The sequence below is a fragment of the Takifugu flavidus genome, chromosome 6, assembly GCF_003711565.1.
Source record: "Takifugu flavidus isolate HTHZ2018 chromosome 6, ASM371156v2, whole genome shotgun sequence".
Taxonomy (NCBI): Eukaryota; Metazoa; Chordata; class Actinopteri; order Tetraodontiformes; family Tetraodontidae; genus Takifugu; species Takifugu flavidus.
The window spans coordinates 1,208,164-1,223,983 of NC_079525.1; the positions used below are offsets into that span (position 1 = coordinate 1,208,164).

General features: G+C 44.9%; 2 protein-coding genes across 4 annotated transcripts; both read left to right on the forward strand.

Moving 5' to 3' along the window:
• Positions 1-4,538: 4,538 nt before the first annotated feature.
• On the forward strand, positions 4,539-6,485 carry coq7 (coenzyme Q7 homolog, ubiquinone (yeast)). The gene is made up of 6 exons (XM_057036358.1): positions 4,539-4,727; positions 5,217-5,395; positions 5,574-5,688; positions 5,767-5,906; positions 6,029-6,097; positions 6,287-6,485. The coding sequence occupies exons 1-6, from the start codon at positions 4,655-4,657 to the stop codon at positions 6,362-6,364; spliced, it is 654 nt and encodes a 217-aa protein (XP_056892338.1). The 5' UTR covers positions 4,539-4,654; the 3' UTR covers positions 6,365-6,485.
• A 2,420-nt stretch (positions 6,486-8,905) lies between these two features.
• On the forward strand, positions 8,906-15,773 carry notum2 (notum pectinacetylesterase 2). Of its 3 annotated transcripts, none has more exons than XM_057036513.1 (11): positions 8,906-11,398; positions 11,491-11,543; positions 11,990-12,085; positions 12,197-12,257; positions 12,940-13,052; positions 13,137-13,239; positions 13,616-13,804; positions 13,891-13,991; positions 14,225-14,372; positions 14,456-14,503; positions 14,959-15,773. In XM_057036513.1, exons 1-11 carry the CDS (start codon positions 11,076-11,078, stop codon positions 15,260-15,262), a joined length of 1,539 nt encoding a protein of 512 aa, XP_056892493.1. In that variant the 5' UTR covers positions 8,906-11,075; the 3' UTR covers positions 15,263-15,773. The 3 variants fall into 3 exon arrangements, with proteins under 3 accessions (XP_056892493.1, XP_056892492.1, XP_056892491.1); XM_057036512.1 differs by having other exon boundaries at positions 8,906-11,000; positions 11,092-11,398; positions 12,940-13,239; XM_057036511.1 differs by having other exon boundaries at positions 12,940-13,239.
• Positions 15,774-15,820: the final 47 nt, after the last annotated feature.

The window sequence follows — 15,820 nt, forward strand, 5'->3', positions numbered from 1 at the left end:
TCCTACAGCAGCTACTAGGTTCCTACAGTAGCTACTAGGTTCCCACAGCAGCTACTAGGTTCCTACAGTAGCTACTAGGTTCCCACAGTAGCTACTAGGTTCCTACAGCAGCTACTAAGTTCCTACAGCAGCTACTAAGTTCCTACAGCAGCTACTAGGTTCCTACAGCAGCTACTAGGTTCCTACAACAGTTCCTACAACAATCAGCGGCAGATTGCAGAGCTGATATCTGGGATATTTGGACCCTTTTCCAGGGAAATGGCGAGTCTTCCATCGACATCGGAGTATCAGAGACGTGTGTGTGACTTGATTTCCACCCTTCTATAAATCCGCCCACCCAGTCCATTAACGCCCTCCATTTATCTCTTCAGCCCATCTACTCTTATGTAATTATCCTTTTACATCCTTATTTGTCTTGCAGTTGCCACGGTCTTGCAGTCAACCACGCACGTCTTCCTAGTAAACATCGACCCGTTACGTGAACAATGCTTAATAAAGGATATTGCGGCTTCACCCTAAACTCAAAACAGGCCTGCAGCAACCCAAAAATAACCAAGGGGAATCTGTGGAATGGTGTCCCATCATTGGACGCCCAACACTCAGGGTGCCTGGCTCTCCCCTTAATGGAGAGCGGAGCCTGACTCCCACTCGCTCTGGTCTCCCGTGACGTGTGGAGACGCCAAGTCACCACCAGTCACAGCACTGAAGTGGTAGAAGGAGCATCAACAACGGCGAAACCTTGTGGATTGTGGACAGAGCCCCTCTAAAAATAACCCCATGGAAAAACAGAGAGCCGAGGGGGAGGCCGCGATTGTGGTTACCACGGTTATTAGGACAGGACCAACTCCCTGTGCTCTTTAAAAACATTGTCTCCTTCAAGGAAGGGATGGGTCGAGTGCGCAGTTAGCAACGCACGCCGCTGTTGTGCGTCGGATTTCTGCTTCCTGCCGCGGTATTCGACCACAGCTGGGGTCCCTTTGATTGCCGACAGATGTTAGCCCGCTCGCGGCGTCAGGAAGAGCTAACCCCCGAATATACCTGCCTCTCTTTGGGTCATTTGGGTGTAACGTGCACCTGGCAGTTGCTCCTGACCACGTCCACCTTTGTGGCGTGATTGTGCGCCGATTGTGTCAAGCTTGTTTCCAGTAGATGTGTTTGGGTTAAATCCCCCGCCCACAAACAACAGGCAGAGGCATTTCCAGCATTCATCTCGCATTCCAATTATGTCAGAAAAAAAGAGAAAAGCCACGGGAGTCGTGCCAGGCAGACGAGAGGCGTTTAAGTTGTACCAGACACGGCTAAATACGCTCTCCGGCATCCACGAAGCAGGCGGCTGAAAGTGTGATTTAACTGGCTCTGCACACCAACACAAGACGGATATTTTGGCGTAAACACCTCAAAAATGGAAGTAAATCGTCCAAACGAGGGTGTGTTTTTTTTGTTTTTTTTTCTGCAGAGAAAACGAACGTCTTATTTATTTATTTTGACACATCCAGTCTTTTCCAGAGGGAAACCACGAGTGGACCATTATAGGCCTCGCTTTTTCAACAACGTTGCGTAACTTTTATTCCTCTTTAATTATTTTGCAACAATTTGGGACGAAATAACGGTCCTCAAGAGGGATGCCCGGCAATTAAACGGTTCCTACTGTGACACCACATATCTGGGACGGAGACACCAGCCATCGCTATTACAGCCCCCAACAACCCAAAACAACCCCAATATGTGCTGCGATGGGGCATCCAACCTTGGAACTTACACCAAAGAGCTGCAGAGAAAATGATCCTGAAACGTCCTCTGAGGCCAATGACAACAAACACATCACAAAACGGGGTTTTATATGTAACGACGCAGAGAGAAAGCCCGGATGATGGAGCCCAACGCCTCAGTTTGGGTCGTCAGTGTCCAGTTCAGTCTCTCAACTGGGTTAAGTTGACGGTGGAAATGAGTGAAGAATGTTGTTGAGCATTTATTGCTACTATTTATTACTGCTTTTCTGGTTCAAATCTCAGTTGGGGAGCAAAAACCGGAAAGAAAAAATGGTTGCCGGAGAGGTGTCGGGGCGTTTTCACAGCACTGCCGGGGTACCCTTGAGCAAGCTGTACGTCCAGGGAGACGTACTCGCTACCTCAATGATGCATGCACGTATACGTCACGTGTCACTTCCCCTCTGTGGGAATAAAAACGTAGTCTGACGCTTAAAATGCAAATGCAACAACTATAGCGGGATCGAAACTATTCGATCTATGTTGGCAGAGAGTTTGCTAATATATCCCATAATATGCCCTGTCGCAATATTGATGACTTTGGAGTGATTTGTTCCCAAATAATAAAAAAAAACAGGAAGACAGAAATAAACTTCGCTTAAAATCAAGTCGCGAAGCGGGTTGTAAGTGATGCAACTTGAAAGTGAACAGTGACCTTTGGAGCTCCCCTCGGCCCAATATTTGCCCCCATTTTGTTTGCTTATATCAATGATTTAACAAGTATGTTACAATCGGATTCTTATCTCTTTTGCTGACCAGGCAAAACGTATTTAGAATATTTAGTATTAACGCAGACGTTCCAGGTAGTTAGATAGATAGTTGATTAGCTGACTCAGCATGTAGTGATCACGTGACAATAGTCTCCATGGCAACAAGACTGACGACTCAACCTGTAAAGACCTTTTGCTGCCCACGACGTTGTCAACCAAAATATTTTAACAGAACGTCTAAATTACAACCTGGAGCTGTGGGGTTTTACCTAAGTGAACATTTAGTCGACTAGACTGCGGGACCTTCGCTGTCGGACCGTAGCTGCATAACTCTGCGCGCGCACGCCCACGTGCACGGAGTGTAAATGAGATATTAGAGGTATCAAATGGGCAGATGTTGCTTTCGAATGAGACGAGAAGGGTCGCGTCTGTGCTGTGAGAGCAGACGCTGTTGACTCACTTTGGTCTGGAGGTGTTGCTCAGCCTGGGCCCCACCACAGCTATGCACCCTGACCGGTGCCCTCGGGCAAGGCAGCGCGGAGTCACACACGTCGACCGGTGCACGCGGGCAGCAGGCAGACAGGTCGCCTGGGTCGTCGGCTCCGCAATCAGTGGCGTAATTAACCAGCTTCTTCACTGTTCGATGCTGTGATGAAGGTTTGTTGGTTTGGGAATTTAAAAAACTCGTGAATTCAGGTTTCTTTAGGAATGTGCGGAGCAAATTCGGTTTTCAACCTGCTCAGAAAAGTGATTTATACAAATCTGCTGTATTCCAAAATAAACAGGGGCACCACGTGCAATTAGCAGTGACCCGGACCATAAATACAGTTTGGGCCGATCCAGTGGGGCGCGAAATCAACACGTGGGAGAGTCCGTTTTCTTAAAATCAGGAGACGCGCGAAAACCATTAAGCCGCCATGACTTGTGACAACGTGACAACGTGTCGGTGCCGTTTAAAAAGTTCCGCCTCATTAGCTGTCTGACCCACAGCTTTATGATTCTGGTCCGGCCTCATTGTTTCAACATTATCCAGCAGTTCGCTATGAAGTCCAGAGGAACGCAGCTGAATGAGTCCGAAGACAACCGAACGAGACGCCAACACATCTCCATGGAAACTGACTACAGCTGTTTCAACAGTGCCACTTCCTGTTCTCTGATGTTGCTTAATTAAAAGGTGATTACTGAACCAAATTAGGGCCCACGTGGGTTTTCTTGCTTCTGACCCGCTTGTATGAATGCTGTGCCTAATTTCCTCATGGCATGTAATGAGAAAATAATGTCTGCATTTTTATTTTATTTTATGGAGCTCTGACCTGCAATCATGCAAAGGCAAACACATGCACACGCATCCGCACATGGTCAGACAGACAGATAGACAAGTGCATAACCAGCGTCTCGCCACAGACACACCCCGGTATTCACAGTCCCAGCCTTGTTTACTCACGACCAGTGCAGCACTGCAGCAGTCGGCCTCATCATTCTGCACATTCCTGCGTCCCGGCAGTTCTATTGCAACAATTGCGGCTTAATTAACACACATAGGAAGTTTGAATAACGTTAATATTTGTGTCAAATTTAACTTTCTACTTTAGCTATATGAGAAAAGAAGAGCCCGTAAATCAAAAGGCAGTCTGTCCAACACTGCCATCTAGAGGCCACTAAAGGCATCGCTTATGAAGTTATTTAATTCCTCACAAAACTATTGAAGTTTAAATACACACCGGAATTCAATATCTGGCCAAAATGCTTTCTTCTCTCCATTTTCTCTCCATTCTTCACTCCATTTGTTTAGATGACCCTTTCCCTCCCAATAGATGTGAATATCAATGAATTGTCCCTCAAGCCAGGCATGGATTGTGTCTCCTGACATTCGCGGAAATATCTTTACAATTTAATTATTCATTGTAAATCTGATATCTCGACTGTAGCCAACATGAACATTGTAGGCTATAGGACATGTTCTCATTTTGATTTTAAAGTGCAAATCGTGTCATTTTATTTTACAAAATTATATTATAAAATCGTTTCATATTATGAAAACGATTGATTGCGCAAGACCCACCAACACGTCATAAGCGTGCGCCGCGACACCGTCTACTGACACTCTCAATGACAGTTTACACTAAAATTTCCACTGTTCCTTTATAAAGAAGGCAATTAAACCCCGACACGACCGCCATGCAGATGGCTGCACACACGGGATCTCACCTGTTCGGTCCATTGCTGGCTCGTCAGTGTTTGAGATGCAGAGGTAAGCAGACAGGAGTTAACTTTGATAGCGACAGCTAACGTTTGGCTAAATGCTACATATGCTAAAAACACACAGGCGGATCTTGCTCTATTTGCTACAACTGGGTCCTTGCTTTTGAATAAACATAACATTTCTTGGTTTTCTTTTTTTCTTTTAAAATGTGGAGCATTTTATGTCTTAATATGACGCTTGACGTAACACATTTGCATAACTTATGCGAGATATCTGATTGCTCCTGCAGCCTTCTTTATTAATGTCACTTAATTGACAAGTTTCTCTAAATTTTTTCTTGTTTCATTCAGCCAAATTCAGACCTCTAATCGTAGGCATACTCCACATTAGAAAAACACTTAAAACAGCTATAGGACCAACAGCTAAACTACTGCACATATGAGCTTTAAAGTCCCGAAACTAAATGTCTACATCCTCATTGTCAGCCAATGTAATCAAGCTCTTTATTGATTATTTTACACTGTTTTACTATCACAGCCCCCTTGAGGCAGCGTTCCTGTGCTTACAGTGTGGTTCCTCCACCGCTCGACAGCGAGGAGAAACGGATGCTGGATCGTTTCCTGCGTGTTGACCATGCTGGGGAATATGGAGCCAACCGCATCTATGCGGGTCAGATGGCTGTGCTGGGACGATCCAGGACTGGGCCTCTCATCCAGGTATTCATTCAGCCACAGTTTACATGCACGTGAGGTCTCTGTTTTACTTTTCTCTAATCCAGACTGCGTCAGACAAGGTTGTGTCTGTGGCCACCATACAGACACTTTTCTATTTTGAGAAATACATTGGGTTTTTCCACACAAGTTTAACTGTTTAACCTCTCCTGTTGTACATTAGGAAATGTGGGACCAAGAGAAGAAACACCTTCAGAAATTCAATGAAATTCTGGCTGAAAGCAGAGTCCGTCCCACAGCGCTCTTACCTTTCTGGAACATTGCTGGGTTTGCATTAGGTTTGGACAAGCTTTTGAGCTTCTGCAAGTTTTTGAAAGACTTCAGATGTTGGTTGTAATGCTGTACGTCTACCACAGGTGCCTCCACTGCCCTGCTGGGTAAGGAATGGGCCATGGCCTGCACTGTGGCAGTGGAGGAGAGTATTTCAGAACATTACAACAGTCAGATAAGAGCTCTGATGGAAAGAGACCCAGAAAGATACACAGAACTTTTACATGTAAGTCAAAACCTCACCTAAAGGTTTCTACTGTATTAATTTGCCAGCATAGCAGTGATACTGTGGAATCTGTAGCATGTTTGCTTGTATAATAGGTAATGGTTGGAATGTTTATTTTATAGGTCTTAAAGGAATTCAGAGATGATGAAATGGAGCACCATGACACAGGATTGGAGCATGAAGCTGAAAGTGTGCGTATTTTATTTTTTTTCTCCTATATTGAGGATTCTTGCTGCCTTTTACCATCACAGCCCAAATGACATAAACACTTTGACTTTACAAAACACAATCGAAGGTATAAAGTGATGCCTGGAACTTGAGGCACATATCTAAAGTTGGATTTTTGACGCATTATAAATATGTTGGTTTTTATTTTCTAGGTACCAGGATACTGGCTGGTGAAAAATGTGATACAGCTCGGCTGCAAGGCTGCAATATACGCATCTGAACGCATTTAAAATTTTGCTTTTGTTTGTATATACATAAAGTATCTTTGCCAAAAAATTCACCTCTGCGCTCTTGTACTTGAATCTGCAGTTTGTATTTGTCTCAATAAACTGATATTTTAAGTTTGGGGAACGTATTTTGCAAGAAACATTTGTGTGTTGACATATTTGAGATGTGTCAGTCTGTGGCTGCAACAGACTTTGTGTTAATACAGCTTCAAAGGAAAGATTCCAGAATGTGGCTCAAACTACTGCGATTTTTTTGGACCATCCTATGAGACAAACTTAAAACTAATCACTACGGACAACTCGACGCTCTTAAAAATAAACTAGATGCACCTGTGCCAGCAAACTAAAGCAAATATCTAAAATACATGGAATAAAAACATGTAGTGATGCCATGTTGCTATTACTGCAGTATGTACAGACGGGCTCCCTGTTTCACAGTGGACTGATGATTAGGGCCTAATCTCACATCTGTGCATTATCAGTTATACTTTTTCTTCCTAAAGATTTTATAGTAAATTTAAGAATATTAATGCCGCTATTACACGCATAAGTAACTGGAGGCTAGTAGGCTAGTAGTTCTAGCATCATGATTCACAAATATAAATGATATAAAATCATGGAAAGAAAGTCAACATTTAACTCATATCAAAACTCTGAGAGTTTATTAATCTGATCACAAAGCTGTCACACGGGCTAACTTTCATGTCGCTGTAAATTTTGTGTTGAAAATTGAAAATTTTGTGTTGGTTATCCAGATCAGCTGTTCACATAGAGGAGCGGGAGCTGGGAAACAGCCATCACAAACCCTATAAATAGTGAACAGTAAATATTTTCTCATCTGTACGATGTACGCGTAGACACATACCTATAGAATGATGTCATTGTGTCCTTTTCGAATAGCACAGAGCAAATGGTTTTACCTGCACCGTTAGTGCACGTTGTTCTAGTAATGTAACCTATCGGTTCACGTGCTCACGGGCTTTTAACGGCGTCAATCGTAAACATTTTAGGTGACTGACGAGTGCATGCAAACACAAGCACGCCATGCTGCACCAAGATGTGATGCAGAGGGCTGACATCACTTCAGGAGGAATCCCTGATTTATGGCTCGTCACAAGCGGCGGCATCTACCAATCGGGGGGAGGAACAACACTCCAAGGTCAGTCTTTGGATAAAAGTATGTTTGAAATAAAATGTGCTCATTATTTCACTTTATAGTTGGAATCACTATAGTAGGAAGGAAAATGTATCGAAGCTCACGCGAAGCCAAGATCCAGTCACGAGGACTCGTGCAGCACCCTTCAAACGTCTCAGATCTGTTCTACATGTCCAAAACACACCACTGTCAGCAATATATGTCAAACCTTCTTATTTACACAGTTATGAATGTTTGGCAGGGAGCAAAAGACAGTAATTGAAGCTTCTCGCTGGTGTAACCGACCCCGCTGCGTGGGATCGGCGTTGCTAATCTGAGTGAAGGCTTATGCAAAGTGCCCGTACTGACGAGTGACAGAGCCGAGCATGCCGTGACCTCACCGCCAGCATCCATCACCGCACTGACAGGCCTGCTGGTGCGTCCAGCATGACTCCAAGGCCACGTTACTGTTACTGTGTGTCATGAGTCCTAAAGACACATCAAAGCACCGAGGCGCAGCGTGTCTTCGGACACTGCGGCTGAGTTGGGACAACAGATGGTTACAAGCATCATGCATGCCTGTTTCACAGTACATATTAGTGATGTAATAATTGTCACATTGATGGAACCCAGTTTCTGACGGACAAGAAAGCAGCAGCCCCAGAGACCCCCTATCCCTACCTCTACCCCTAACTCTACACACTACCCCTACCCTTAACCCTACCCCTGACCCTAAGCCTACCCCTGACCCTAAGCCTACCCCTACCCCTGACCCTAACCTTAAGCCTACCTCTACCCCTAACCCTGACCCTGACCCTAACCTTAAGCCTACCTCTACCCCTACCCTTAACCCTACCCCTGACCCTAAGCCTACCCCTAACTCTACACACTACCCCTAACCCTAACTTTAAGCCTACCCCTGACCCTAACCTTAAGCCTACCTCTACCCCTACCCCTGACCCTACCCCTGACCCTAACCTTAAGCCTACCTCTACCCCTACCCTTAACCCTACCCCTGACCCTAAGCCTACCCCTAACTCTACACACTACCCCTAACCCTAACTTTAAGCCTACCCCTGACCCTAACCTTAAGCCTACCTCTACCCCTACCCTTAACCCTACCCCTGACCCTAAGCCTACCCCTGACCCTACCACTACCCCTAACCCCTACCTCTACCCCTGACCCTGACCCTACCCCTGACCACGACCCTGACCCCAACCCTGACCCTAACCCTAAACCTAAGCATTTTCGGCTAATGGAAATATTTCAAGAACATCCTTAGATTTCAGTGATATGGGTAAGCTGTTTCACAGCTGTTGTGTCATCGTCAAATATTCATGATGTTCCTTGAGTTCATCATACTCCTGTTTGTCCTTTACACCGCATGACTGCTTTGAGCTCGTGGTGGCAGCACTCACGCTAGAGGCTGAACATACCGGGACTGGTGGAAGGTGCGTCTGGCATGCAGGAAAGGATGTGCGCCAGATGAGAGGAATGAAGCGAGCAGTAGACTGTGCAGCAGCTTCTTGCATAACTTCAAAACCGACCCCTTGTTAGCTATCCTTCAGTATGCCTGCTGCACCCTCCCACCCACGATGTGCCCCTGCCACAGACCCCTACCTTCAATCCATCATGCTGAAGTGGAGGGTTACCCACGTGAGGCCTTCTAACACCTGGCTTTAGGGAGAGTTTTGCCTGCTCAGTATGTGAGCCTCACACAGCGGCCCGGCGCGTCACACAGATCATGCTAAGTCCACACCTGTCATCCAGACTGACTGAGTGGGTTCTGGAGATAGGTTGTTCATATCTGTCAGCTCAGGCTTGTGTTCATTGTGGCCGGTGAAGCTGCCACTAGAACCCTCCTTTCCTGGGTTTAGTGATTTTTACAGTAGCTTTTTAAATGACACACACCTGGAAAGGGGTACAGCAAGATGTTGCCCGTATGTTTACTGTCTTGTCATACACGATTGGCCTAACGAATCTGCTGCTTGCTGGGTTATTACCTGTAGTTTGTTATCTCAGCACTATGGTTCAAACGTAAAAATTTGGGACACGCTTGCCATCCATGGCTCATTGTTCTTTGCTGCAATCGGCCCACAAACATTGTAGCTCACGCCTGAGCTCCCTGCTCTTGAAGCTGGTGATGACACATGCTCAGCAGACACAGCGCTCGGACCACCCTGGCTTTGGGTGTCCTGACCTTGGAGGCTGGCCGTGAAAAAGAACAACACAGGGGAGAAAGAATCTCTCCACTGTTGCCCAAGGGGTCAACTTGTTGCCCCTGTCCAGGTGAAGCTCCAAATGTCTCCTGAGCCCCTCATGGGTTATGCTAAATGTTTTTGGGTAGATATTTTATAGAACCATGGGCACGGAGAGGAAACCTGGAGTACTTTTCAGAGTTGGCTCTTTCCGGCTATTCCAGGACTTTGTTGCATGATTGCCAAAAAGCTGCTTTTTTTGTTCTTTGGGAACAGCCAGCTGGCAAACATAATCTTTGTCATATTCAAACATATTAGAGATTTTATGAATTTGAAATTCACTTTACTGCCTCATTTGAAAGGAGCCAAGTATGCATGGTGTGTACTTTTGCCTTTTGAGAAGCTTCCGTTGTTTAATTTGGCCTAAAAATGCATATAAAAACTGAACAAAATTCCAACCTTTTGGATAATTCCATGAACATACATCATGGACATTTCCTTAGTCATGCAGATTCCAAAGGACACAGAGTATTTTCTGTCATTACACAAACCAGTTTACAAATCAGCCTCAAGTACTTTTTAAAAAGAATCAACTCCAGTACTGCTCCTCTATCTGTTTGTAGATCATTATGGTGAGTGTAGGTTGTGTTGGGGACAATCACACATCCCTTCAAATATATTACACATTAGTTATCATTTTATGAAATATAATTGATTTATAACAGACATTGTTGTCATGTATAATGTGTAACGCAAGCAATGCCCTATGCTGACGGGGCTAGAGCTGTTTACCACCTGTGCCTTGAGAGTGCCGGTCATGAGGGAACCTTATGTTCCCATTTGCTCTCGAGCCAGAAAGTGTTTGAAGCGTGCGCTCCGATGACCTTAAGGGTCACATACCACACAACAGGGTTATGCAGTTGTTCTGACCGTGAAGATGTTGAAATTGATGCACTTGCAGTGAGATGATGGAGGACGGCTTTTCAACCCTGGTCCCATGACATAGGAGCACTCTGGTTGGTGGGTGTGTGGGCATTATGTCTATGCGTGAGTTGTCTTTCCCCTTACCACTGGCGTTGTGGTACCTCCCCTCACGGCGTGTCATCGGCAGTTGATCTCGGGCCTCACTTGAGCTATGAGGGGAAAAGTGGGAGGAAATCTGATCTATATGGTGGCACTATAAAGCTCGCAGCTTCATCAAAACCTGGTCAAGACTGCATTAAAACTCTGGCCTCCTCCTTTCACACCTGGTCTGAATCCAGTGGTGCCACTACTTACATCTGCAAACCTGAACTCCTCAGCCAAGTAAGCTTATTTTCATATTAATTATTCGATTGATAAGAGGTTGTAGAAAATTTAATAGATTACCAAGGTTGTGTCATGCTTGTTGCTCCAGATATGAGGATACTGGGCCATGTTGCTTTCTTCCTATTGCTTGGGAGCATCTGTTGTAAGAGCAACCGTAATGCTAAATTTGGTGGCAAGTCCCCAAAGAAGTCAGGTAAGAACCAAGCAGCTGATGTTAGCCAGTCTCCTTTGTTGGATGCGGCTCCGGGGAGAACTGGGAGAGGTAGCGGAGGCTTGGCTGTGGCAGGAAGGAACGGTGCAGCGGCCGCTCGAACAGCTGGACAGCAGACAGATGACATGAGGCTTCACTTTCTCAAGAACAACCAGGTTACATGCAACGATGGAACGGCAGCTGGGTGAGATGTTCCAGATCCCATCTATTATTTCGCTCATAAGTGTGCACACTGTGTAAGTGGTTTCTCATTGTTGCTCACTTATGGCTCTGCAGGTTTTACCTGAAGGAGTCAAAAGGAAGTCGCCGATGGCTGTTATTTCTGGAAGGTGAGAATCTTTAACCTTGCTAGTTGATTTTGGTCCTCTAAGGTCAACTTGGTTTGGTATGGCAGACCCATTGGAGTTTTGATAAGGATTCATGAGCAGTGATTGTCTTGGTTTGTTTCTTTTAGAGTGATGGGCATAGGAGGGGGATTTGTGTTTTTGTCTGTGTCATCTGACCTTAGTGACTCGGGCCCACGAGGGTTTTTGTGTGACCTCTATTCTGAGACATATATAACCTGCTAACTGATCTAAATATTTATCCTAAATGCTCTTACTTTGCCCTGTTGTTGTATGAGGAGGAAGAAAGTGTCCATCCTATTTTATTTGGCTGTCTTGTCAGTAGGCACATTCCAATCCCACTGCATTCCTCACAAGCATCTTTGATGAACTACATGGGTCTCTGTCACTGTGGCTGATGTAAACATCTAATATTAGCCCATTATTTTTAGGTGGCTGGTGCTGCCACAGCAAAGAGACCTGCAATTTCAGGTACCAAAATATACCCCGACTGATGAGCTCATCAGGTTGGCCCCAAACAAAAAGAGGTAGGTCAGTCGGCCGCCTAAGAGTGGACATCATGTCATGCCGTATCTGTGATTTCACACAATCCCCAGCAAAACATGTGGACATCTGATCAGTGGTTTCTGCACTTACAGGTACTGGAATACTGTCTTCTCGCGCCGAGGAAAACCCACACTGGCACAATGCCAACATTGTGTAAGTACTTTTCTGGCTGTAATTAGCTGACAATGAGTTTGTTGCGTATAGAGTTACCAGTTTAATATCTGCTTTCATTAAAACCTTTTTCTCAAATACATGTCCAGCTCTGCCCCTTTCAACTATTATTTTATCAGCGCAAGTGCTTCGGGACAACTTGGTAACTGATCCTTCTGTGGTTCCTCTAGAACAAATATGGTCAAAGTTTCATTCTCCCAGTGAATCTTGCATGACCCTCTGTCATTCTGGTCTTATATAATCTGATAGCATCAACCTGATCATCCCATTAAAGATTGTGAAGAGAGCATCGTTCATAATAATTTATACATGGAATATCACTTGTAGAACCTGAAAATGGGACCAGGCCAAGTCAGCTCCCCTGAGGGACGCCATAATTTGAACTGAAGTGATCAAATGATGTCAAACATTGACAGAAACAAGTATTCTTTTAGTCAAATTGCAGAATCAGCACACAAGTTTGTTTGACAGAAGTTTATAATTTATGTCCATGAAAGTAAGCCTGATTCTGAGTATAGCCATATAGTATATCCAAACATACATTCTGTGAACTACCGCCCTTCATTTCAGCCCCATGTTGAATCATGATTTATACATTATACATCATCATTTTTTCTCTTGATATCCTCAAGCTTTAGGCTACAATAAACCCCTGTCCCTGCAGTTTCATCCCATACTGTTCCAGTGATGTATGGAGTGGCACCAGGCCTGCTCCAGCTCCTCCACAACGGCCAGGACAAGCCAGAGAAAGAGACAGAGATGCAAATCGAAATTTGAGTAAGAACTTTTGTGCCGGTCATGATCTAACATTCCATTTTGTTGAGTGCCTCCAGTGGATTCTGCTTGTGCTCTTCTTCTCAGCTGAGTATGCTTTCATGGGATCCATGATCATCCGTGAGGTCATCAAAGACCTCGCCCCAAAAGGAATGAAGCAGGCCAAGGTTGTCATGCTGTCTGGCACGAGGTGCGCTTGTTTTACCGATTGGTGATCTGATGTTGACCACAGTATGCAGACGAGCGCCTGTGGGCTTTACAATATCTGGACCAGCTCCATAACAAGTATTAAACAACAAAAGCCCTATTCTTGGTGCATCCGTCTGCATCCAGTCATCTGTATTTAGTGACATAATGTCTATTAAAGTGGCCTCGACCTGTAACAGTAAACAGTCTTCCAAGGGTAGCATCATACTATAGTTGTTGGGACACCTCCAAATTTGAAAACAACCGAGCAGTGGGTGCAAAGCAGCTATTGGGTGATTAGCCGCCATATGCTGCAGCTTTGATACCCATTACAGCAACAGCTCTGAAAATGTTACTTGTTTTTCTTGGCTACCCTCTAGCGCTGGTGGGATTGGCGTGATGCTGAATATTGAGCGGGTAGCCAGTCAGCTGTCGCAACTTGGCGCTGAGGCTCAGGTCCGAGGGCTCGTGGACTCAGGCTGGTTTCTAGAGAGCAAACGGCAGAGGTCACCTGACTGCCCTGAGGCTATTTCCTGCTCACCCGAGGATTCTATCAGGATAGGACTCAGGTCGTGATGCGCCTTCTTCGTTTTACAATATTCAGATTAGATATTAAACATTTGGGTTTGGGTCTTGATCATGTTTATCATACCAGGATGTGGAATGGAGTCGTGCCTGATAGATGCCGCCAGCTCTACAGGAAAGGAGAGGAGTGGCAGTGCTTCTTTGGCCATAAACTCTACGCTACCCTGACCTGTGAGTTACACTATAAAAACACGAGAAATATGAGGGAGAGAGTGAGGAGATATGTTTCTTTGTGGTTTAATTCAGTGATGTCATAAAGATGAGATGGACGAGCTCATTTAAAGACGGCTCATCCAGGCAGTAACTCGATTCTGTAAATTACATGACAAATATCAGATGGTGGCGCCTGTTCATCTTACCTGTATTGAAATACTGGATCGCACGTGTCATTTTTTCCTGTGTAGCGCCTGTGTTTATTGTGCAGTGGCTGTTTGATGAGGAGCAGCTGAAGGTGGAGAACATCTACATGGGTGGGCAGAGCCTGTCTGAGGAACAGTGGCAGTACATTCAGAACCTGGGGAATGAGGTCAAGAACTCATTGAGGCACATCACGTAAGCTCATAACAACCTCCCGATGACAACAGTGAGGGTGTAAAGTAGAATCTGAACCGCTGCTGTCCTGTGTGTGATTTCAGGGCCGCGTTTGCACCATCCTGCCTATCCCATACGGTCATCACCAAAAGGTAACTACTGGTACTTGACCCCCGTGATGGAGAGGCACCCCTCACTTTATTTCCAACTCTTCCAATGTAATCGCCGATGAATGAGCTCAGGTCGCCGTTTTCGCCCACTCAAACATCCATCCTCATTCTCCATATCACCAAACACCACCTCACACTTTCCCCCATCCCTCACTGCCCCCTCCAACACACTCATCACTTCACTGCTCAGAGATTTTTTATGGTGGTAGCTAAAACTAACATTATTAATGATTCCAAAATGATTGTTCTGGCTTTAAGTTAGGCTTTTCCATGAAGAGCTTTACATCTTCTCCCCCTAGTGTCTGTATGGGTTTTCTCTGGGTAAATTCCAGTAGTCTGAAGCCCTCCCACAGGTCACATGAGGTTGTTCAGAGACTTGGATGTGTGCTCCTATTCATTGCAAACCCCCTAATTTCTCTGTTTTTCTCTTCTCCCAGTAACTGGCTTAGTTTCCAAGTTCGGGGCATCTCTCTCTCTCGGGCCCTGTACTGCTGGGACCGGAGCCTGGAGGCAACTCGTAACAATCGGACCCCTGCTAAAGGGTGCCCGTTTCACCTGGTGGACACCTGCCAGTGGCCACAGTGCAACCCGACTTGTCCAGTCTTGGTTGATCGGAGTACCCAGCAGGAACTCACCCTGCTGCAGATGCTGGTAGCCATGGGACTTGACCTCCAGAAAGTGGGGCTGGATCCACAGGCAGACGCACATTTTTTGGCCAGTATTGTAAGCACTGGCGGCTAAGAATACAATTAGATGGCAGCCGAGGGGTTAGTTATAATCAGGCTTGTTGATGAAATTTAAATGTAACTATAAAAATAATATCAGCCAGCATCTTGTGTCTTTTCAACATCCTAACGTTAAAATTGTGCAAAATATCAAAAAGTGCAAAAAAAGAACACTAAAGCGTATAAAATATTGCCTACAATACAGATTAGACATTAGTTTTTAAATATGTTCTAACTAAGGTCATGAAAAGGTCACAGTATGTATTGATGATGTGGAGTTTAAAAAGTTTAATTTATATGAAACTTGCAGATGCCAAACCTGTTTTTTTTAACCATGCAGTTTAAAAGACTTGTTTTGTTTGATTTTTGGTACGTTTTTACTAGTTTCTCTATTAGCTCTCATTGCATGTCAAATGTGCTGTTGAACAGGTTTGTGTGTATGCAAACCAAAGATGTTATTAGCCATCAAACTTGTAGACCTTTGTGAGAGTTTTGTGCACATTAAAGAGAAAAAAAAGGTAATCGAATCTAATTTATTGACTGAAATCTTTAATCTGTATCTATTGTTTCTTAC